The sequence below is a fragment of the Pholcus phalangioides genome, unplaced genomic scaffold (assembly GCF_987345545.1).
Source record: "Pholcus phalangioides strain wild (caught in Gottingen) unplaced genomic scaffold, Ppha-v1.0 ptg000004l_1, whole genome shotgun sequence".
In the NCBI taxonomy this organism is placed as follows: domain Eukaryota; kingdom Metazoa; phylum Arthropoda; class Arachnida; order Araneae; family Pholcidae; genus Pholcus; species Pholcus phalangioides.
Genome location: NW_028301597.1, coordinates 19513355 through 19537321, shown reverse-complemented (window position 1 = coordinate 19537321; position 23967 = coordinate 19513355). Strand labels below are relative to the sequence as shown.

The following is a 23967-nucleotide window of genomic DNA, read 5'->3' as shown; positions in this document are numbered from 1 at the left end:
CTATACTACGCAGATGCAAATTTCTCTTGCTATTTTTATCACCAATAAAGGAATCTCAAGGAACGGAAAAAGGCTGTTGGTTATACGTTATAACATTCGTTTTAAAAACAGGAAAATGTTGGTTCTTCCACTCTCATCTATAAATGCTATCTGCCATCTTCTGAAAAAAAATAACTCATGGATTATCTAAAAAAAATATTCATTTTTATTCAAACCTCCGGTAGCTGTAGATTAATTAAATCGCAGCGGCAAATGCCTACACTTAAAAAATCCAGATATTTTTGCATACAATCAGCGCATTATAGCTAGCAAATTACGGAAAATTTATATTGAATTTCCTCCGAATAAAATAGATTTATCTAAAAAGTATAGAAAACATGAATCAAAACTAACAATCCGTCAGATTTTATATCCTGCAGTGTTATTTAAATCACTTTGTGCAATTTTTCCACATCCAGAAGCGGAACAAGATGGGAAAATAAACTTTGCTAAATTGCCACGAATTAATGCCTGAAAAAAAAACAAAATACATTTCTATTTCTTTAGAAATTCTAGATTATTCTGAGAAATAATTTCAAAATTTTAATCTCGAATTGAGATTAGCTTTTATATTAATCATAGAATCAGTTATTTTTTCTTAATGCATTTTTGGTTATATATCAGGCTATACAATCTTATCACGTTGATTATTGGAAAATACAAATTATCCTAAAAATAATTAAAAATAAAATAATAAAAATGATGAAAAATAACTTTTCTATTTTGATCTTAAATTGAGAATTGCTTGATATTGCTTAATAATTGCTTAATTAATATACAATCTAAGTTTTTCTTTTTTATCAAAAAAATTATGGTTTATTTTTTAGTATCGCAATATAACCTATCATGGTTTATTAATGGACATTAAAATTGCACTGATTTTGATCTTTTTTTTTTCTGAAATTAAAATATTGAGATTGTTGTGCATGATTTATCTAAAATCGACTTTTTCGAACAAAAATATCGCACGGAAATAATTTTCCTTTTCTGTGCCTTATATATGAACATAGATATTTTTGAATTCAGAAAATTCATTTATAAATTCCGTTAATCTGTTTTTCTTTTTGTTCGGCCATCGCAATGTGTGGATCTGGCAAGACACACGGGTAAGATAATTTACCCAGAAAAGAACCAATTTGAGAAATAGAATATTTGAAGAGTGATTTCTTCCTCCCACGAACTGATTTTATTGTATGAAATATTTTAATGATAATGTACACACCTGCAATGGCCATCCAAGGGTAGAAAGCGTTTGTCGGCGTCTGAGCAGCGGCGGGTGAATTTTGACAACACTGGGACCAAGCGGCTTCGTTCGCCCTGGGCGAGGCGACAGCACTCTCTCCACCCTGCTGGAAAGATCTCATCTGGTCAGCCGTTAGTCCACCGGACTGTCTGACACTGGACAGTGCATTAGCGGACCAATTGGCCATGTCCTTCACGGCCTGATTGAATCCATTTTGATCTTTGGCGAGACACTCAGCCTTGAATACTCCACCGGCGTCGCTGGCCGGATACAATTTGCATGCGGTCGTGGAATTTACTCCGTTGGTCGAGGCCGAGTCTACGTATGTCGCTTCGTGGGCCGGTCTGGCAGCGGCCTGGTGATACGGAGGTACCAGGAGACCTTGAGGGAAGCGGTAGGATTGCTCGGACACGCCAGACTGCCCATTGTAAAAGCCACTGTTCTCAAAGTATGAGTTCATCATATTTAAAAGTTTTTCTTCTATCTTCTCCGTTTAAAAAAAAAAATAACAAACGCACTTTTTTCTTCCTTCTCCTCTTTCTTTCGAGGTCTTTAAGCTGACAAATTTTATTTCACTCGGAGCTTTATGTTATCTCCGTAAGAGGCAATATTGTCAAACTGCACAAACGTTAACCAAAGGAATACGAGCTCATGAATTAAAAGGATGTTTGGGTGACGTTTATCTTCGAACAGACGGAGGGTTGGATTTTAATTCGAGCATCCTCTCTCTCTTGCGACGAGGCAACCATCTCCCAGGAAGGCCTTACCACCGTCCCAGCCAATCAGCGCTCGAGGCGGGCGAACTCTTTTCTCACGTTTCTAACAATGTATTCCGCCGCCATTCACCCAACGTGTCCACCATCATGGAAAACGAAAGAAAAAAAACAGGGGAAACAGTACCTTCGTTATTTTTGGGGATGGGGGGGGGGGGGGGGGCTGAGTTACACCGAAAATGAAAAATACAGGTTGAGAGGGTAATTTTTTTTTATTCTTTTGTTGAGAACTACCTGTTATGTGGTAGTTCGACCCTGTGCAATACAATTCGTGGCGAGACGTTCTTTGCGCAAATACTTGCACCAAAGTATTATGGAATAAGCACACAAATGGGATAAATGGGAGACCTTTTACCCCCGTCTTGTTGTTAAGAAGAAGGGCAACTGGACACGGGATGTATAGGGAGGTCCGACCACTATGCAGAAAGAAAACACGAAATCAAACATGACCTCAAAAACAAGTCTTATTTTTCTCACCTTATGCGTTCTTGTTGTGGTTTGTCTGGTTCGACCTGCGGCTTATTCGTAGTTGTAAATAGGATATAAATAAATGTAAGGCCAATACATGTATTGACAGATGGTAACTGAAGATTCAAGCTATATCTAGAGCACATTCCGTAGTATACCTGAGATTGAATATTGTATGTATTATTCCACAGTTGTAACTTGAGAATAAAATGAAGAATACACGAGATTTTTGTTCTTTTATCAATTATGCCTACTTTCCAAAAAGAACAAAATGTTATTTCTAATATATATGAAATGGTTTCAATAAATTTCAAAGGAATGAAATTTTAGGAAAGAATCGTTTTGAAGGTTTTTTAGACGATTGAAGGTTTCAACATATTCCAAGCCTACTTACAGCGTTATATTCATTCGTGATTGATTTCTGATCAGTATGTATGCGTTATCAATTCAAGATCCATGGCATGAAAAATCCCGCTCTTATTCAAATTCATGAATGCAGTGAAACCTAGAGGCTTTTTTAGGGGCCACCTCCATTCAGGTAGAGGAGTGCAGACAGGGGTTCAATTCTGCACCCCTATCACGGGATTGGTTTTATTGAATAACAAGAGGTGACCCTCTTAATGATTTAAGAGAGGATAGGAGCCCCTTAGAGAGGTTTTACTGGTAAAATAGCCTACTGTATACAGAGGCGCCGACGTGAAGAAAATATTTGGGGGGGGGGGAAAGCTGAAAATTGCTGGTTGTCCCGTATATACGGGACTCAAGCGCGTACGCAGGAGAGGGAAGGTGCATTGCATTGTTTTTCAGAAATTATTTGGGGGGGTCAGCCCCCCTTAGAAAATTTATTGGGGAGCTCAAATGATCTCAGCCCCTAGGTTCCGGCACGTATGACTGTATATCATATCAGTTTCACTCCTACTCTTTTTTCCATCGAATTTATAGACATAATTGACAAAATTTAGCGCCTACAACAAGAATACTATTAATTTTATAGGCCTATAAAACTAATGATTTGCATAAAAAATTCAACATGTTCACAGGAGAATCTCATTATCCCTAATGATATAATAATAAAAGAAAATTTCAGGCCATATTTGATTCTCTTTGTGTCCAAGATCAATCGAATTAACATAGACAAATAAATCATGGTAAAAGAAGCATTGTATTTTTTTTTACGGTTTCCTTTCCTGGTCTTCAAATCAAATTACGAGACGTTTAAATGATTTGAAAACCGGTCGAGGACTATATCGGGGTACAAAGGCTCATTAATTTTCATATTTGTCTACTTTGAACAGTTTGTAGAAGATTTTAATGTATCAATAAAAGCATATTATCTTCCGAAGGATGGATTTGAATGCAGCATTCAAGGTAGACACCCACAATAAAAGGTACAGACTAATGGCGATATCTTTAAACCATTGTTTACGAGCACAAAATTATCATTTACTTGAAAGTATAGATCGCTACACCAATCCTTTTGATCGCTACACCAATCGTGATCATTGACTAACATCATGTTGATTAGGTTTCAGCTTATGCAAGGATTGTGATATGATCGTTCTTTTTTTCTGATAAATGGTATTCCCGACTCAATAGAAATCAAAGACTTCCTTCTATAACAAAAATTGCTCTCAATCGAAAATATGAAAAAAAAAAAGAGTTTATGACAAAAATATAAAGTATGCCAATAGCATTAGTTAATTGTGTTTTCCTATCTAAGCAAGCGGACTCCTTTAAACCCCTCCAAGGAACTCCAAGGGGTTTTTGCACCTTGGTTAAGGAAGGATCTCTCTCCTAAAAAGAAATTCCACCTCGTTGGGCATTCTGTCTGTTGTGGCCTTTGTATTTGTATTAAAAATTCACTCACAAAACTTTATTTATACGTAAAGTTGATGTATGTGCAATAGACACTCGTTATAACGACTATGCGTTATTGCGATCATCCCATTATAACGACAAGAACAATAAATGCTAAATGTTGTCCTATTCTCCCCATGTTATGTTTCAACCAATAATGACCTGCAAAGACCATTCAATCCAATACAATGTCCGAACTCAGCTCGGCCTCGCCCTTTTTTTTTTGGAAAGAAATGTACAAAATCCGTATTTCTCGTTCGCCAAAATTGTGTTTCACCTTGAAATTCGATGATTTCATATATACATAGGTGCATTAGTACATTGTAATTAATCATTACAATTTTATTATTTTTTTCTTTTTGTATTTTAACCGCATTGTAACTTTTTGTATTTCTTAGATTACGAAAAATGACTAGTTTTTTAATTTTTTTTGTTCCGTCTAAGTAGATAGATAGATAGAACCGCTCATAACGAATGTCGACTGTATGTTGGTGTACATACGATTTATATATAATGTGAAATTACGGTAGATTCTTTTTACATTAATATATAGCTGTCTAAATTAAATTAGATCATCGATTTGTGTTCTACAACAAAGGAAATTCAGTAAAAAATATACAATAAGTTTGAATTCGGAAGGCAATTCCTTGGTTAAATAGCAATTAGAATTTTTTTCCATATTTAATTCAAAAAATTCAACCAGTAGTGATGAATATAGTTTAAATTGGACCTAAGGAACTTTATAGGTGCCTCTTAATCATGATTTTGGATCTAAAAACAATTAATATGAAATTCAAAGTAATTTGGGAATCCACTTGTTTGACCCTGAGCTCCATTGTCTAGCTCATTAGGACATCACTGGTGGTGATTATGTGAGAAGCGGGAAAACAGGTTCAATATAACATCCCTCTCCGCAAACCATTTTTTTCCCTTAAACATCCAACAGTGGGAGTTACAGCTGCTGACATCGTCTGGGAAATAAAAAGAAGAGGGACCCCCAGACCACAAAACCTTCCTTCCAATGGGGTTCCAATGAGCTAAAATTTGGGGGAGTGGATTCACGACTAGGGTTTTCACTTGCTTTTTCTGTCTCCCCACTGCGTTTCCTGATTCAATTTTTTTCATATACATATTTTCCTCTGGGATGTCCAATCCCTCCTTTTGAACTTCCCGTTTTTCAATTTGTTTTCTCCCGGAGAGAGGTAGCAGCTGAGCTTTTGGAGAGACTCATAAAAATTAAGCCAACAAGGGGGCGCTTGCAAGAGAAAAAAAGAGGCTCCGAAAAATTGTTATGCCCCGATACACAATAGGAAGTCGAAGAGGGATTCGGAACATCTGCTGTTGCCGGCCTACTGTACCTATACTTTACTGTATACCCACAAGACAGGGGCCATGCGTGCCTCTGTCAGTACAATTAAGTGAGAAAGGCGCGTACTAACTACTGTATATTTTGATCTGATGAAAGTGTGATGAATAATATTTTCGATGGTGGAATTGATCAAGATATGCCTATTTCTATCCCTAAACGAGGCCAACTAAATCTCAAAAATGTGTATCCAAATACTGCGATTGATTGATAAACATGACGCTAGCCCAAGGTGCATCAAAGAATCAATAGATTTAATAGAGAATATTAATAACAAAAGAGAGAGGGTTCAATTAAAGTGGGCTTTGAATGGATTTACCGCGTTCATTTTATTTTCATAAAATAATTCCCCATAATAAATTTTCAGTTAAATCATATCCTATAAGTACTTGATGACATTTCACATGCGTGCCAATGAGAAATAATTTTAAATGAATTTATTATTTTATTAGATGAAAGCCTTAAACGTTTCCAACTTTTCACTAATTTATAAAATTATAGGTGATTTATAAAAATTATAAATACCGTATCAATAAAATTTACTATCAAATGAATTTATGTTAATTTGATAATGAAAAGGTAAAAATATATTATTTTTTTTGTAGTCACATTTAATGTTAAAATGACTTTTCAAAAACGTAGAATTCGTTATTAAAAAACTAATTAAATATTAAATTAAAAATTAAATATTAACTTTACTAAAAAATTGAAATGAACTACAAATTATGGGATATTTATAAAATTTGGCCACGTATTGTGCTCGTTTGATGTTTGGGAGAAAAATATCTAAAGGAGAAAATGGCAAATAAAAATAATAATGCAAATAATAAAAAATAATAATAATAAAAATAATAAATATTTATAAAAAAAAATTATAAAAATCATTTATTGCTCACTGATGCCCAGAAATGTAGTGTAGTTTTTCTTTGAATCGATCATTAGTCAACCAAATACGAGACCACAACAGGCAAAATGACCAACGAGGTGGCTGAAAAAAGATGCCCATAAAAAATATGGATGTCATTTATTTCTAAAATACAGCAACCCCCCAATTAAAAGTGCAATTATATAACCTAAAAATTATATATACATGATAGAATATAATGCACTACCCATAAAAAATATTTATGGCTTATAAGAGAATGGATAGCTTCTCGATTTACCCCAATTTTTAAGTTCATTTCACAAATCATCAAAATCAATATACACTTGACTGTATGAAGAGAAATTCTCTTTCTTGACTTAACCCTTTAAAGCGTAATTTTGCATGTGTGCAAAGGGTTCTTTAAACGTTCATTATTGCAGCCAGTTTGAAGATAAAAATTCGGAATTGCTTTTGCTCATAGTGAGGTCAGGAATCTAAAAGAGGTCATATTCTTTCCATTTTACACTTTTTAAATTTGTTGCACAGCATGTGCGGCTGTGATTTCGCCAATTTGTTTTAAAAAAATTTTGTTTATAGTTCTTTTTTTTTTTTTTTTTTGCCTTGAAGTTTGCAATTCGAATTCTTTTCTTACTATAGTGTGAATCACAAAGAAGGTAATGATATGCTGGGATACTGAATTCTCTGGATGTTATGCGAAACTAATATTTGGAAAGAAAAGTGATTTGTCTCTTCCGGAACCCCCTTGCATACCGGGCAAATATGTATAATATATATATATATATATATATATATATATATATATATATATATATATATATATATATATTTGGAATGTAATATTACTTGAATACATTTATTTTATAGGGGCTCTTTAAGGCCCTGTACAAGCAGCACACAATTCGAATTTAAATGAGTTTTTCTCTTTCAATGCGTATCATTAACGGTGAAAAAAGTTATCATCTTAAAAAAATATTGAGCATTTAATGGTTTATTCATATTTCTCACATCTTGGAGGAGGATCCTAGATTAAGCCTTTTAACTACCATATATATACAATGGATTCCCCTTATAACGTTCCCACTTAACTTGGAAGTTTTCCCGCTTAGTGCGATTTATTTTCGTGATCCTAAGCTATTAGTAATACTCCTAAAGATTTCCTGTTAAAAGTGTTTCCCGCTTACAATGTTTTCATGATGGTTTTCTGGAAACGATATAAGCGGGACACTATAGTAAATTTATAGTGTTTCAAATATGTTTAGAAAATTGGATCTTGGGCCCCTAGGCTAGAGCTCTGTCAGGCTTCAGCTCAGTATTTTTATTCAAAAGCGTTTAGTAGTTTTTGCATTGATTGATCTGGACATTGCTGAGATATGAGTAGTTATATATCAGTTTTAATCAGAAAAACTTTCCATTGAAGGAGAAGTTGTAGCTTCGAATGGCCGTTGACATCCTCAGGAGTTGTTCAAGTTCAGGTCATGTTCACGATGATGGTCCCTCCGCCAAGAAAAACTCTTCCAATTGCAAGAAATTCCCATGTTCGGAGAAACGCACTGGTTAAATTTACATGTCGTTATGAGTAACTGCAGTTAAGTAAAATAATTAAAATAAAATATATCCCGAATTAAATTCAATCAATCAATAAATAAATATAGAGCTCACGTACTCACACGTTAAATATATTTTTTACGTCATTATGAATTAGCGCTGTAAATATTTAAGATAACTTATAAAAGAACTGGATTTTTTTTTTTCGTATCTTGGAAAAATTCATTGCACCAATTTAATTTTGAATCAATACAGTACATGAAATTCGACTTTTTTCAATGAGAGTATACATCCAGCTATCTCCTAGTACAGATAGTTGACAGAAGCCAGAATCATTGAGAGAGGAGGAAAGGGAAGATTCATCAAGCTTCACGTTCTTTTGCATTCCACTACTAAAGAGTCGGGGGACATGGATCTTTTCCAAAGATAATGTCAAGCCAAATGATTTAGGTCCGAGTGGAAGACACTTTCCAAAAGTTGCCCTTGCCAACTTCAAACGACTTGCTTATGGGGCCATTAAGATTCTGGGGACATGGCCTGGCAGAAGAAACCACACATTCGAAAATGTAGCCGGAAGGCGTCAAAAGATGATGGTGGTGGTACATAGAGGAAGTTTTACCAAAAAAAAAGGGGGGTTGGGACAAGTCCTTCCCTCCCGAACCTCGTGGGCTCAGCGATCGGCTGGAACGGTAGCAACTGATAACAATGGCGCTCATAAATTTTCTGTAACAGGAGGGGTTTTTGGAGAACTAACCCTCCCTCTTCTTTGAGCTCTCTCTCTCTCTCTCTCCCTAAATACAAAGCCACACCAGTTGTGAAATTCTTGGAACTTTTAATGGCAGAAATTTATCTAAATGGGATGGGGTGAAACGCCGCAATCATACTTCGATGTCTCGAGATTACACAATGTTCAAATTCTCGAGCAGGTACGTTTGTCATTAGGTATTTTGAATTGTGATTTACCTTCTAAGGAGGCGCAAGCGTGTTTTCTTGCCAATTTTCAAGTTTTTAGTCCCCAAACATCCCTCACCATCACATAGCTGCCAAGTCTCCCGAATTTTTCGGGAATCTCCCGAATTTTAGCTTCATCGCTCGACCTCCCGAAAAGTTCTTAAATCTCCCGAATTTTTACGAAAATCACAAAAATCCCTAATTGTCCCTAAAAATTCCCTACTTCGTTAAAAAAAAATCCCCGTTCATGAAAACAATCCCTAAGAAATTTCTTGAAGGCATGAAGCCTCTTTTTTTCCCCTTTCGAAATGACGTCACACGTCGTAAATGGGGAAATTCCCTTTTTAAGGAAGTTTTACAAACCCTCTGATGGTAACAAGAAAGTTGTTTGTCTTATCGTGCAGGGAAATGGCTTAGCAGCCAATAGTCCTGGATAATAATTGAAGATTCTAGTGACGCACATGTGGTCAAAATTTCTTTTGTTGAAGTTACGTACGTGCGATATAACAAAGCATGAATAATGATAAGCAAAAACATATTTAATAAATTTTAAAGATACTTATTCCGATGAATTTCCTTTCATCAAACGTTCCAGAAGAGGGTCGACTTTTCCTTTTTGTGTTATGGACATAAACATCAGTCATGGTGGAAAGAGTGACATCATCACTCATGTGAAATGAAAAAAAAAACCCATCAAGCAAGTGTCACAAAAAGTCAGTGTTCTTAAAAAATTGACGGTGTTTTCCTTCATCTTCCGACGATTTTGGGGTCATTCGCGCAGAATGTTTGGTCACAGCGTTTCTGATTGAACACAATATTTATTTTTACATCATTGAAGTTTTGGCCTCCAATTTCACTTGTTTTTTGCATAGGAATTTTATTCCCAAGGGTTTAACTTCCATGTGTGTAAAATCCCTATTTTAATTTGACTTCAGTTTTTGAGTAGGGATTTTATTCCCTACGCTTTAACTTTTATGTTTGGAAAATCCCTATTTTATTTGGAAAAATCCCTATTGTATTTATTAGGGAGTGGTTTTAGCATAAAATACGGGTTTGCGCGAAAATCTCCCGAATTTTCATTTTCAAAAGTTGGCAGCTATGGTGATGGTCAGAGGTTGATATTGAATGGCTGGTATGTCTGAATTGAATTTCGAAAACTTTTTTTTTTGGGCCTATATATCCGTATCTCCTGATTTTGCTTTGTATGTAAGATGGAGTGAGTTTCGGAAGATGTTTCTTTCGTACTGATAACATACCCCCCCCCCCCAAATACATATCAAATAAATTATGTGTAATCAACTATTAAAAAAAGAATGTTTCATGTTTTCTTTTCTGTGCAGGAATACGTTAATTTTTCTCGTGACTTGAAGGAGACATCATTAATAAAAATACGCCTGATAAATGAGAATTGCATCAGTATTTATAGAATCGAATCGATCAGGCCTACTTATAATAATTGTAATGCATTATGCTTGCAAAATGTTCCAGATGTTATGGAATGAAAAAAAGTTCAAATTGTAGTATGGAAAAAAGGGATTTACATTGGATTATATGGATTTGTCGTTAATGTAAGCACCTAGCGGGAAATAGAGGAATAAATTATTTAATTTTTTTTCTTTTACACACGTGACTGTTAAGCCTACGCAGTTTCTTGCAGTTGGTGTAAAAATATACGGCATTTTAGAACTGAGCATTCGATTTTCTTTTGAAATGTTTAAGACGTTTTTGCATTTTTGATATTCAAAAAGCATTAAAAACATAAATGTCATCAAATCGTTATTATTTTCTATTTTTTTTGCGAAGAAATGATCCACTTCGTTCATATTTTTTCAGCCAAGATGATGCAGAGTAAATTCATGTTCACATGCAATTTTTTCCGGAATTTTATTGCTAAATTTTATGTAATAAATCGCACTTTTCCTGGAAGCCATCTTATCCACCCTCCCCCCTTCGAAAGTTCAACTTTGAGTGCTGCCCTCTGATGAAAGTCTCCAAAAAGTTTGTTTCCAACACAAAACTTACATAATCCTTCAAGTCAGGACTTGACTCCCTGAGGTAATTTTCTTTTTCCTACAGTGAGAAAAAGCAACCGACACATTTCTGAATGCAGGATCTTGAAGGGTTATATGTACCTACGTGCACTACCCGGCATGCCGGAAAACAACAAGGAACACCAGCATGTCAGGAATAGGCTACCCTATTTTCCGTTAAGCCGGGAAATTCGAGTAACAGATTCTGACAATTCTGATCTTTATTCTAAAACTTAATTGAATTTACTATATGCATATTTTGTGATCTTATTAAGCCTCGCTTTTGACGGCATGCCGGGATCGGACCAAACCCGAACATTCAAAAAGCTGATATATCTCGAGTTTCACGGCATGCCGGCGATTGCGGGGGAATATGGTGAATAAATGAGATTAAAAAAAAAAAACTGAATGAATCTTTTCGTTTATCAATTACAGTGACCTCTCACTTATGCACTGGTGCAAGGGAAAAAGAAAAAAGACATAAGTGAGAGGTGTGTAAGTGAATAGCATTATTTACATAAATATTTCTCTGATATATTTTCTGGGAACGTAGAAAATCGTCTTATAACTGAGTTCTCTCTGTTATAAGACGATAACGGATAATATGAAAATAAGTCAGAGGGTGTACATTGTACAACCCTTTCAGACCGTGCATGCACAAAAATGTGTGGGTTTATTTTTCTCACTCTGTAGAAACTTTTTTTAACCTTAGCCTTAAAAAAAACCCGTCTTAAAGGATTATGTAAGTGTTGAGAGTCAGGCCGGGATTACACTATAAAAGTTTTCTTAAAGTTCTTATATAAAATTTCAATAATTTAACCAATAAAATTAACGGTTGCATTCGCATAAATGTAACCTATGAGCTTTATATTGGTTGGACTTTTCAAGTTTTATAAGAGGGATTTTATCAAACTTTTATAGTGTAATCCCAGCATTAGAAATATAGTGTAAAGTTAACTTTCGGGGGGGGGGGGTTTAAGACGTCTTCCAAGTGCTTCCGGGAAAAGTGTGATTTATTGCATAAAATTTAGCAATAAAATTCTGCAAAAAATTGTATCGCAAGATGAATATGCGCTGCAACATCTTGGCAAAAAAAGTACTAATGAAGTAACATATTTGTTCACAAAATAAATATTAAGAAAATTGAAAAATTTGAAAAAAAAAACCTTTCACAGACTTGTGTGTGCTGATGTATTTAATGTGTTTTTTTGGGGATTAAAAAAAAATGCAAAAATATCTTGAAAATTCCAAAAAGTTAAAGGTCGGGTGTGGAAAGGGTAAGTCAGAGAGAGAGAGAGATTAGTGTAGATGTTCGAGAGACAAAAAATTTGGATAACTTTATCAGAAATTCTATTATATATATTAAACTCATATAATATTAACTACACTATATATATCTCGTATAAATAATTATAGACCGGATTTTCTGAATGACTGGTCTAGAGAAGCACTGAAGAGGCAAATACACACGTTTGTTCATTGTTTTCAATAACCCCCATTTCTCGAAAATCCAAATGGTGTCTCCTATTTTTCAATATATTTTTTGTAACCATAGGGTTCCACGGAGAACCGTTCGAGAAACTTTACTACTACTACTAAACCATACTTTACTTCGTCCACATTTCCCTGTGGAATTTCTAACGAATTGGTGCATGTTGGAACGTGCGTGCACGTGTTGTGTACCTTACGTGAAGTTTGTTACTACGCAATGCTTGTTATGTGTAGTGTGTGCTACCATCTCCCATCATATTCTCTAACTATGAGTGAAACGCAATAATTAAATATGTAATTGTGCCGTTGTAGGCCTGTTGCTCCATGTGGTGAGACTTTTTAAAGGAGCGATCCACTCGCATTCGTGCCTAGAAGTTTGAAACCACAGAAACTCGACTCCAGATGACAACCACTGTGACAACTCGACCACCACAGCGGTCGAAAAACGTTGCACGGTGATACCTCGGTTAACGAAATCCTCGGCTAACGAAAATTTTTATCATGATATTACTACTTCGGCTAACGAACGTTTTCATTGATATGAATGCACGCTCCCAAATCATTATCAGAATTACTGTCACCAGAGCCCGATTAACTCATGTCCATCTCGGAATCTTTTTCCAGTTGTACCTACACTTCTCTTCCGGAAATTATTCATATAAAACGAAAGATTCAGCTAAAATAGAAAATGCATTAAAAAAATGGAGGCGGGGGAGTCTTATGTTTTCTTGTTTTCAGAGCACGTGCTCTTTCAGTGCAAGACCCTTAGCATCAAGCTGAACAGTCCTAACATTTTATCTAGGAGCTCAGCTTTTCGATCGGCATGTATCAGACACTGAAATGAGCAAATCACAGATGGATGGGGGACACCTACGAGCTCAATTGGGTAGTGCCAACACGAGCTTTAGTAGACTAAAGTTGGCGTTGGTTGCGTACATACGGGAAAATAAAAAGATCTTCTCCTCTTCCTGTCGATTCTCATTTACCCAATTTTGAAGTTTTTCCTTAAATCAATTTTTCTCTTTTTTTATAGCATTCCTTGGTGTTTTAAAAAGCTTATCTTTAAATTTTGGGCAGAAGCTGGAACGAATTAAATGATTTTCTATGGAGACCTATGGGAAATCACGTTTCGGCTAACGAACCATAACGAATGGTCATCGTTAACTGACGAATCATTGCATTATTGAATTTCACTACATTAGCTGGGGGGGGGGGGGGAGACACACACTGGGAACGCTAAATCATTCGTTTATTGTGAAAATTACCAAACTGAAGACACGCGGTATTTCTCTATACGTACATAACTGGAAATTCATTACGTGGAATTCCAGCCTACTTATAAATTCTACCTTCATCACAGGAAATGAGAAACGTCATTATAGGAATTAAGTAGTGCGCCAGTTTATGGCAGCATTTTATCAACCATCTTCCCGTAAAACGCGTAATTCCAAGGAAGAAAATGTTGACAGATTTGTTGAGCGAACAGTTAGTGATGTGATGATGCATATATCCAGACGTATGGAAAAAACTTGTTTCTGGTCTGCACCCGTTTTTTTAAAATAGAAATGGAAATGATACATATCATTTTTCAGTAATTCTGCCGATTAGTAAGTATCTGCAAAGATAATAAAATCAATCTGAAGACAGACAACTGCTCATAAACAGCTTCCTAGGATTTTCTGACATGTAAAAATATAAAATAGCTGTATCCTCTTGACGCTCACGTGGTTTATGGACAACGTTTACTCACCATCGACAACGAATACCATGGAAAAAATTTCCATGGGTTATGTGACCAATGCCGTGCATCTGAATAAAAATTGATTGATATTTCATGAAACTTGTTCATTAAATGTGCCAAAATATTTGAGATCCATTCATAAACAATTGATATGCAAAATAAAATTATTCAATTTTGTTCTATGTTTAAAAATTTAAATTTCATTGAGATTCAGTCATGTACAATCGAAAATATGTGCACGGAATTTGATATAAGTCAATGGTTGAATAATATTTTTTAGTGACATTTCTACTAGTGATTAAGTTTTTGAGGCATTTTTACCATGTTTAGATGTATGGAATCCCTTAATACGAAATTTATATTCACGCCTTAATACTGTACATGCAATTCTGTTTGAGAATTACGCTTTCAACTGTGGGAAATGGAAAACTTTGTAAAGCGGTGCATTACAAAGGGCCACAACATTATAACTATGTAAGGTGACACTATTAATGTATTCCAAGGAGCTTCAATACTATGTAAATTAAATAAGGAACCTAACACTCTTTAATGTGTGTGCACTTTAAAAACACAATTGGTGCTCACCCAATCAATCACAATACTAACCATCACCATGAAACGAGAATAAATAATTCATCGAATAATTTCGATAAACAATATACACAATTCATTCAGTAATTTTCTCTAGATTTTCAGTTAATGATTAATTGAAATGAATCGCACAATTAAAATCTTCTAAATAATTCTGTAAAATGAGTATCGAGATTTGCAACATTCGTGGATTTTAAGAAAATGCTTTTGCAAATATTATTGCTTTCGTTGATAATTAAAAAAAATAATAGTAATGGAAATCGGAAACGATACAAAGTCCATTACAATGAAATTAAAATTTATTGAATTTAATTTTTCACATTCAGAAAGAAAAACAAAAGGAACAAAATATTATTTTTAACTAATCGTGTTCACCGATTACTTATTAGCGGGAGTAAGAGCAATCTAATTTTAATTGATGTTTTATTATTATAATAATAGTGAGCACCAATTATTACTAATAAATTAGTAAGTTTAACATTAGTCAATCAGTCACAACTGTTTCTTTAGAGAGAGAGAGAAAAAGTTTTTAAATTCAAAAATTATGAGTCTTGGTCTTCATATAATATTTATACAGCAATAAATAATTACAAAAAGGAGTCATTTTGAAACATTTCATCAGTTCAAAACAATGATGCTAGAGGGCAGCACGTTGACACCTGCTGATCTGAAGTCGAAGCGTGAATAACAAAAAAAAGAAAACGCTATACATTTCAAGAAAATAAATTTATATCAGTAAGATTATAAATAAGAAGGGAGAGAGAGAAGAAGAAGAAAAGGATTTGCAGGCATCAAAAAAAATTTTTTTTAATCATTTATTATCACTTGGAATTTTGTGAGTATTGCTTTGTCTCGAGCTGATTCGTAAGATTAAAATCTTCTACCCTACAACAGTGTTTCCATAACCTCCATCAACTGACAGTGCTCCAGATGGTGGACTAATCTTTATTCTTATTTTACTTCAACGTTTTAATTATTTCCGCAGTAAAATCAATATAGAAGGGGCCAATATAGACGATTCTGAATTATTCCAGATTTATCTGGAGTAATTCAGAACCATCATTTTAATGGAGTAATTCAGAATTAATGAGATTAATAATTCTAGAATCAGTGGAGGCTCAGACTCCTTGTTTACTAAAAAGAAATGTATTTTATATGTATTGTATATGTATTGTATATGTATATTCTTCACTTCGATTACCGTAAGCGGTCATTTTCACGTATTACGTCAGCATCGAGGGAGTTTCCGATTTGCTGACTTTTGATGACAAGGGAAGGGATAGGGGCATAGGCGGAGATAGACTTGGACGTCTGGGGGGGGGGGGGCACGGTCATTATTGCTGGGGGGGCAATGCCCCCCTACGCACCCCCCCCCCGTATCTCCGCCCACGGATAGGGGGTTGTATGATGTCATACGTCATTAACCACCCTTTCTAAAATTATCAAAAATTCTTAGTAGCTGCGCCAAAAACGAGAGAAACCTTTCGCTAGTTTGTGGGTTAATGAACTCACATTTTTTATACCTATTGGTAAGTCCTCTACAGAGCCATAATGTTTCGCGGATCCAAGTGCGGGACATCTGAAGTGCTCTGGAGCTGTGTCACGCATCACTCAAGTGATCCATAATTTTAACGCAGATTACTTAAGTAATCTGAGAATGTGCCGCGGGTAACTTGAGTGATGTAGAACCGCACTGGGGGAGCCCCTTAAGTGCTCCAAAACTGTACTACATGCCACTCAAGGGATCTCTAAATGTGCCACGCATAGTTCAAGTATTCTGGAACTGTGTCGTGGGTCACTTAAGTGATATGTAAATGTGCCATGGGCAGCTTAAATGCTGGTCAGGAATTGCGCCACGGGTCAGTTAAGCGATCTGTAAATGGGCCGCTTTGCTAATTCTTACAAAATTAGGTTTGAGGTGGCGGGCCATATCAGATGATAGGGCCACATTTGGTCCGCAGTCTCTGCGTTCAGCATAAATTACTTAGAGGTGGGTCGCAATGAGTTTCTTAAAAAGCAATTTTGAGTTCTTAGCCTGCGAAAATAGCATTGGAATTAACAGAAATTGATTATAATAACACATATAAAGGTACTTTCTTTCAAAATTTTAATTAAAAAAAAAATTTTTTTTTCATTAAAATTTTTTTTTTTGATCGTCTAGGGTGGGGGTACGTACGTATTTGATCTTTGATCCCACTAATATGCATTAAGATGGTGGAGGGCAGAACTGATGAAATTTTGCTGACAAGGGGGGCAAAAATTGCTAATAATTTGCTGACGTAATACTTGAACGGCCCCTAAGTGCGAGGCTCAGAGTCTGTCAGATTTTGGCGTCTGACCCTGGTTAACGTCCGGGGCAATAGACAGAAACCACTGGGCTGGCCACCGGAGCAAGACATTCCTCGATTTAACCTAAGGGGCCGCTCAGGTATTACGTCATCATCGATGGGGGGGGGGGGGTTCCCGATTTGCTGACTTTTGATGATGACAAGGGGGGAGGGGGTTTGGATAATGCTTATGTCATCAACCACCCTTTATGAAAATATAAGTTAGGATTCAGAGGATCCGAGCTGATGACGAAATTTTGCTGACAGGGGGGGGGGGGGGGAGGGGGTCAGCGGTTTGCTGACTTTTGCTGACAAGGGAAGGGAGGGGGTCAAAAGTGATTGCTTACGTAATACTTGAACGGCCCCTAAGTGTTGATCGGACTGATGTGTATTCCTCATCCCTTCTCATTTCCCTCTTTGTCTTCTTCAGACGAGATCATGATAACCTCTTGCGTTAATCATAATAAGCAAGATCATGATAAATTCTACGTGCATAGGCTCTTGCTATTGCGCGCAATTGAGATCCATCAGTTCGTCTGTGGATGTGACCATGTTCCTCCACTAGTTCTTGAATGTCGGGCTCATGCAACTCCAGTCTCATGGTCTTCCCCCAATTACACAATATCTACGGAAATGGTGGCCCTTGTTCATGAGCTGGCCTTTCAAAGTCACGGTCAATAGTACAATCAGCCCAAAGTTTTTCTCCACACACAAGCAGAAATTTAAAAAAAACTTCAAGCGCACATACGCATGGTTACAATGCTACATCTAGTTTCATATCCCCCCCCCCCCTCATAACACTCTTGAGCTACTTGGTCCTGAATTTTGCATTGATTTGTTGATGATGCAGCTTTCTTAAGTTGCTTTTATTCCCCCCCCCCCCCCGGTGTGGATACAGACACTCTGACAAAGTATGCTGCAGGTGTTACTATCTACCTTCAGGATAGACGATACTGACATAACATGAAAATTCATTACATTTACCTTTAATCTTTACAATTACCTTAAATGTTTACTTCAAAATACGCAGCACAGATGGCAGCACTAGCAAGTACCGAAACAGGTAACACAGTCGGGAAACATACATATTGTTTGTGTTAGGGCCGTGCATATACATACAATCCCACGACACGTTCCGGCATGTACCGATTCTTTAGAAATTCCACAGAGGAATGTTTACGAAGTACATGTTCGGTTTAGTGTCTAGTAGTTATCGATCGTCAGGAATGTGGACAAGGCTTCATGCGCGGATTAGTAGTAGTATTTATATTCAGAATTAGAAGTGATCTTGAGTTGGTGAAATGAAATAATTTTTTGACAATGTTAAAAGACACACGGATGTCCACAGCGGAACCCGAACAGACGTTGTAAAAAATACATACACACTATATGCAGTGTAGTAAGGAAAGTATCCCAGGCCACATTTCACTGGCGAATCGTTGATCATCGAGGCATACTTCCAATTACGAAAAGTATCCAAATAACTTAGATACGTCATTCACATGATGTTGGTGTAGTTATTAAAATACGAATTCCAATCAGAAAGGTGTTGCCCTGTCTCTTCTGAGGCCAATAAAAAAAAATCATACGTTACTAAATGCAATATTCGCTGAGATATTTAAATTGAAAAATCTGAGAAAAATTGGCGGGTGGAAAAAAATCCAAAAACCTAACAGCCAACGCTTCTTTGCGTTATTTACGATGTTCTTCCCCAATTTTTCTTAAATTTGTGAATTAAATAGCTCAGTGAATAGCATTTAGAAACGTGTAAATTTTTGTTGGTCTTAGGAAAGACAAGGCAACAGCTTCCTAATTTGGTTTCTAAAGACAGGGTGTCCGTATAAAAAGTCAGTTTTTTTATTATAATAACTATACAACCCTTACAATATGGATGACGTATCTCAGGTCTACACGTGATGTTTTCTAATTAAAAGTAGTAAGTGCCGTAACAAGCCATTTCTGTGGCCTGTGCAAGCATTTGCATTCAGTCCCCCTTCTGGACCATTCTGCCCCCCCCCTCCCCAAGTGGGACCAGTGGGAATGCAGCTGCCTAGTTACGGCACTAGAAGTAGCCCATGCCTCTCTAGGAAGAAGGATTTGCCAGTAAAATGCGGCCTAGGGATTTCCTTACTACCCTCTAAGGCAGCTGTTCTCAACCGGTGCACCTCCCAGGGACTCCGCGGTGACTCGAAGAAAATAAAATTAATCAGTAAATTTGATAGATAAGTAAATAAGAGAGGCCTACAATGTTCTGCCATAAAAATTATGTACAGAAAAGAACTCCTCGTGTCAAACAGGGCTCCGCCATACAAATTATATGCTGAAAAGGGTTCCGCGAATCAAGAAATGTTGAGAACTGCTGCTCAAAGGAATACAGTGGATTCCGCTTTATAACGTTCTCACATGGAACATTTTCCCGCTTAGTACAACTTATTTTCGTAGCTCCAACTTATGCGATATACTTCGTACTCTTTAATACTCCTGCTTACAACTGTTTTTCGGTATGACGGTTTCTTTCGAAAAACATTAAAGGCGGGATCCACAGTTACATCGTATATATAACTTGTGATAATTTTGTTACCTGTGTGTACCACATACAATTCACTACCGTTTTTAAACCCCCACTGAACACCTAATTCAATCAGGATGGCATAGATGTAATAATGAGTGACGCATAGATGTAATAATGAGTGACGTATAGATCGAATAATGAGTAAATAAGAGCGGCCTCCCAAAAAATGAGATGCAGTGGAGATTTTCGAGGAGTATGCCTGTAAATTTGCCTGGTAGAGGGCATGAGAAAAATCACTTGTCCCGGATCCTATGGTGCTCTTAAGACGCACTTTAGTGATCTGGAAATGTGTCTCTGAGTTCATTTTTGCAAAATTTCGTTTGAGGTCGTGAGTCACATCAGACTACTCCTAGGGTCATAATTGAACCACGGGCCATGAATTGAGCATGTATGATTAAACCGTTTGTGTTTTCCAAAGTGATGGCCATGGGAGGGTGGGGATGGGGGAGCCATCAGGGCCGCAACTAGGGGGAGTAGGCGGGTCTCGTGCCCCAGGCACTGGACCTGAGGGGGCGCAAATTTCATTCTGAAACCTCTCCTTCAACATTACAAGGGGGGCGGCGTCAAAACGCGCGCTTGCCCCGGGCGACCAAGCATCTAGTTGAGGACCTGGGCGCCATATGGTCTAGCTCAGCGGTTCTCAACATTTTTTGACTCACGGAGCCCTTTTAACTAAAAAATCGTATGGCGGAACACCGGAGGCCAATTTTTAAATTATTCATGAAAGTTACTTATTTATTTTATTATTTTTTTTTATACAAAAGTTAATTTATTATTGATTATTTTATTATTATTGCTTTATTTTTGCTATTTAAAAATATTTATAATTATTTTTTAAATTTTACTGATTTTTTTTTATTTTCCTCGAACGGACGCGGAGTCCTGGAGAATGCACAAGAACTCCAAGGGCTCCGCGGAGCACCGGTTGAGAAAAGCTGGCCTCTATATAGCTACACGCAAATGCTGCCGTATACACAATGAAATTTCCGTTTTTGCAACGAATTTTCGAAAAGTTCCTCTTCCTAAATTTTTGGCAGGAAATTTTGGAAAATATTGTTTTGCTCAGAGAGAAACTTTTCTACCTATTCAAAATGCATTGTAAAAAAAATTACCAAGGAATTATTTTTTTATGAGAGAGAGAGAGAGAGAACGACTTTCGGAAAAATACATTCTATGCTGTGAATGTTTCTCCCGATGATGTTTCTGCTGCCATCTGACGACGATGTAAACAACCAAGTACAAGAAATAGTGCATCGTCTGAAGTATAGATGGCAGCATGAAACTTCCCCAAAACTCACGACTATGAACGATCCGAGAACTCTGTTTCAATTATCGTAATTTGTCTCTACTTTTAGCCTAGAGCAGTGTTTCCTAATCTTTTTCTGATCAATGGGTCCCCACTTTCAACCATACCTTTTATTCACTCCCTGTTATATTTAAGGATTTAAGGACCTCCTATCAGGGCCGTCTTAAGAGCATCATGGGCCCCCAGGCCAAGTGGTTTTTCTGAGGCCCTACCTGTAAATTTTCAAAAATCTCAACCAGATCCCGTTTTTGTGGGGGCCCTTCTTCTCTTGAGGCCCCCGGGCCGTGCCGGGGTGGGCCCATGCGTTAAGACGGCACTGCCTCCTACTTCTAACCCATAAGTGAGACCATTTCTATTTGGGGCCAGCAAATTTTTAGCCAATTTTGACCCCTCTCCCCCACTTGTCAGCACTGCCCTCACCTCCTAACGCATATTCGTGGGATAAGAAACGTACCCGAGAGGGGGGCATAGGGAGCTCGTACGCCTTCCCCCCAGACGAAAAAAATGTTTTTTTAATGTAAAAAAGATTTTAAAAAATTAAAATTTCGGAAGAAATGCCCTTATGTGTTATTATAATCAATTTCTGTTAATTTCAATGTTATTTGAAGGGTACGAACTAGAAGTTCTTCTTTAAGAAATTCATTGCGACCCATCCTTTAAGCCGTATATGTCCTTGACCCGTGGACCAAATGTGGCCCTGAAAGCTATCTGATGTGGCTTGCCCCCTCAGACCCAATTTCGTAACAATGACGCAAGAAGCAACGTAAGCACTTCGCCCCCCACCCCCGGGTGGGGGGGAGAGCACCAGGGTATCTCCGGCAAAACCAAAATTTATTGATACGTCGAAGATTACATATAGTACAAGGAAATCAAAAATTATGTAAATCGAAGAATCAAATTAATCAAGTTAATGTCAAAGTGCAACGGGCACTGATAATAAATAATCATAGAAAGCATGGACTCTACTAATTTAGGGCTTGAAATTTAAATAAAAAATATCTTTGTTGAAAAAAATCAGACATTCTTTCCCAAGTTGAAGTCTTCTGTTTACTTTTCCCTGCCCAGGGCCCCTCCACCAAGTCAAAAGTGTTCGAGATTACTTTGTAGTTGTATCATGAACTATTGGTGAAGAATTCAAACACTAAAATTAAAGTTGATGTACAGTCAAACCTCGTTAGTGCGTCACCCGATTAATACGTCACTCCGCTTAACGGGTCACTTTTTGGAAGTCCCAATTGCCCTCAGGCAGGAATTGACACAGCTATGGCTTACTCCGTTTAACTAGTCACTCCGCTTACTAAGTCATATTTTTACTCTCCCAAGAGTGACTCATTAACGTGGTTTGACTGTATATGTAAAATTAATGTGCAATAGAGAGTTCTATTATGAACTCTCTATTGCACAGTTCTATTTAGAAAAGCTACTGACGGAACTCCGCTTAAGCCGTCATAATTTTTCGATAACTTGATGTGACGACTTAGGGGCCGTTCAAGTATTACGTAAGCAAATTTTTAGCCATTTTTAACCCCCTCCCGCCCCTCTTGTCAGCAAAAGTCAGCAAAACGCTGACTTCTCCCCCCCCCCCCTTGTCAGCAAAATTTCGTCATCAGCTCTGCCTCTCTGAATCCTAACTCATATTTTCATAAAGGGTGGTTGATGACGTAAGCATAATCCAAAACCCTCCTCCCCGTCATCGATGATGACGTAATACTTGAACGGCCCCTTATCGAGGTTTTACTGTATATACAGTAAAACCTCGTTAGTACGTCACCCGGTTGACACGTCACTCCGCTTACCGGATCACTTTTTGGAAGTCCCAATTGTCCTCAGGCAGGAATTGGAGCTATGGCTTACTCCGTTTAACGAGTCACTCCGCTTACTAAGTCATATTTTTGCTCTCCCAAGAGTGACTCTTTAACAAGGTTTGACTGTATATTTATATGCAAATGCAAACAAAAAAATTTCTCTTCAAACCTGTTCAAATTATTCGTGATTTTTTTTTTAAATTTTTGGCTTTATTATAAAATGCCTGTGATTTATCAATTGTCCTAAAGCCCTCAGCAGGTATAGAGGAAATTAATCATCTAAGTCAAGGCCATTTTAGGGTACCGAAAACCCACATTTGTCTCACGCACGACCACCCCATTGCCCAAAACTTACCGTTTGGGCTGCAATCTCCTGCAAAGTCATCATTGGGCTTTTTTTTCATGCGAGAAACATGTGACGACTGACCGGTATATTGCGCTTTTGAAACAATTTGTCGCCACTCAACAAGCGTTGGACGATCGACCAGGCATGGCGTGTTTCATGCAAGATGGAGCTCGCCCACACCGTACACAAGCCGTTTTTGAATTTCTGGACGAATATTTCGATGATAGCGTTGAACTATTCGAGTTAAGAGAAAAGGCATGGACTGGTCTCCGTATTCACCCGACCTCACCCCCTGCGACTACTTTCTGTGGAGCACACTGGACATTGTTTACCGCAACAATCCTTTAACACTCGACGAACTGGAGGAGGCTATTTGTCAAGCTTGTGTGTCGATTTCCGGTGACACACTACAGAGAGTCACTGACAATTTCCTTCTTCGTTTGCGACATGTGTGTTGTGTGAAAGGTGCACATTTTGAATCGCTTTTGGTGTGAATGCAACGAGGGCTGCTTGCAATAACCACTTATGGTAATGCTGCTTGCAGCGTCATCTATCGGCGCAATTTGTAACTAACATTTTGTGGTTTCTGAATCAGGTTCTTACGGTTTTAATAAACATACCACTGGTTTC

At 37.1% G+C, this 23967-nt stretch overlaps 1 protein-coding gene across 1 annotated transcript in view; it reads right to left on the bottom strand.

Moving 5' to 3' along the window:
• LOC149086720 (homeotic protein ultrabithorax-like) overlaps positions 1-2075 on the bottom strand; it is a 42164-nt gene extending 40089 nt beyond the window's left edge. The window contains exon 1 of the mRNA XM_089231073.1: positions 1262-2075. Coding sequence (XP_089087199.1) covers positions 1262-1745 — 484 coding nt within the window. The 5' untranslated portion in view covers positions 1746-2075. The remainder of the gene's footprint in view (positions 1-1261) is intronic.
• Positions 2076-23967: the final 21892 nt, after the last annotated feature.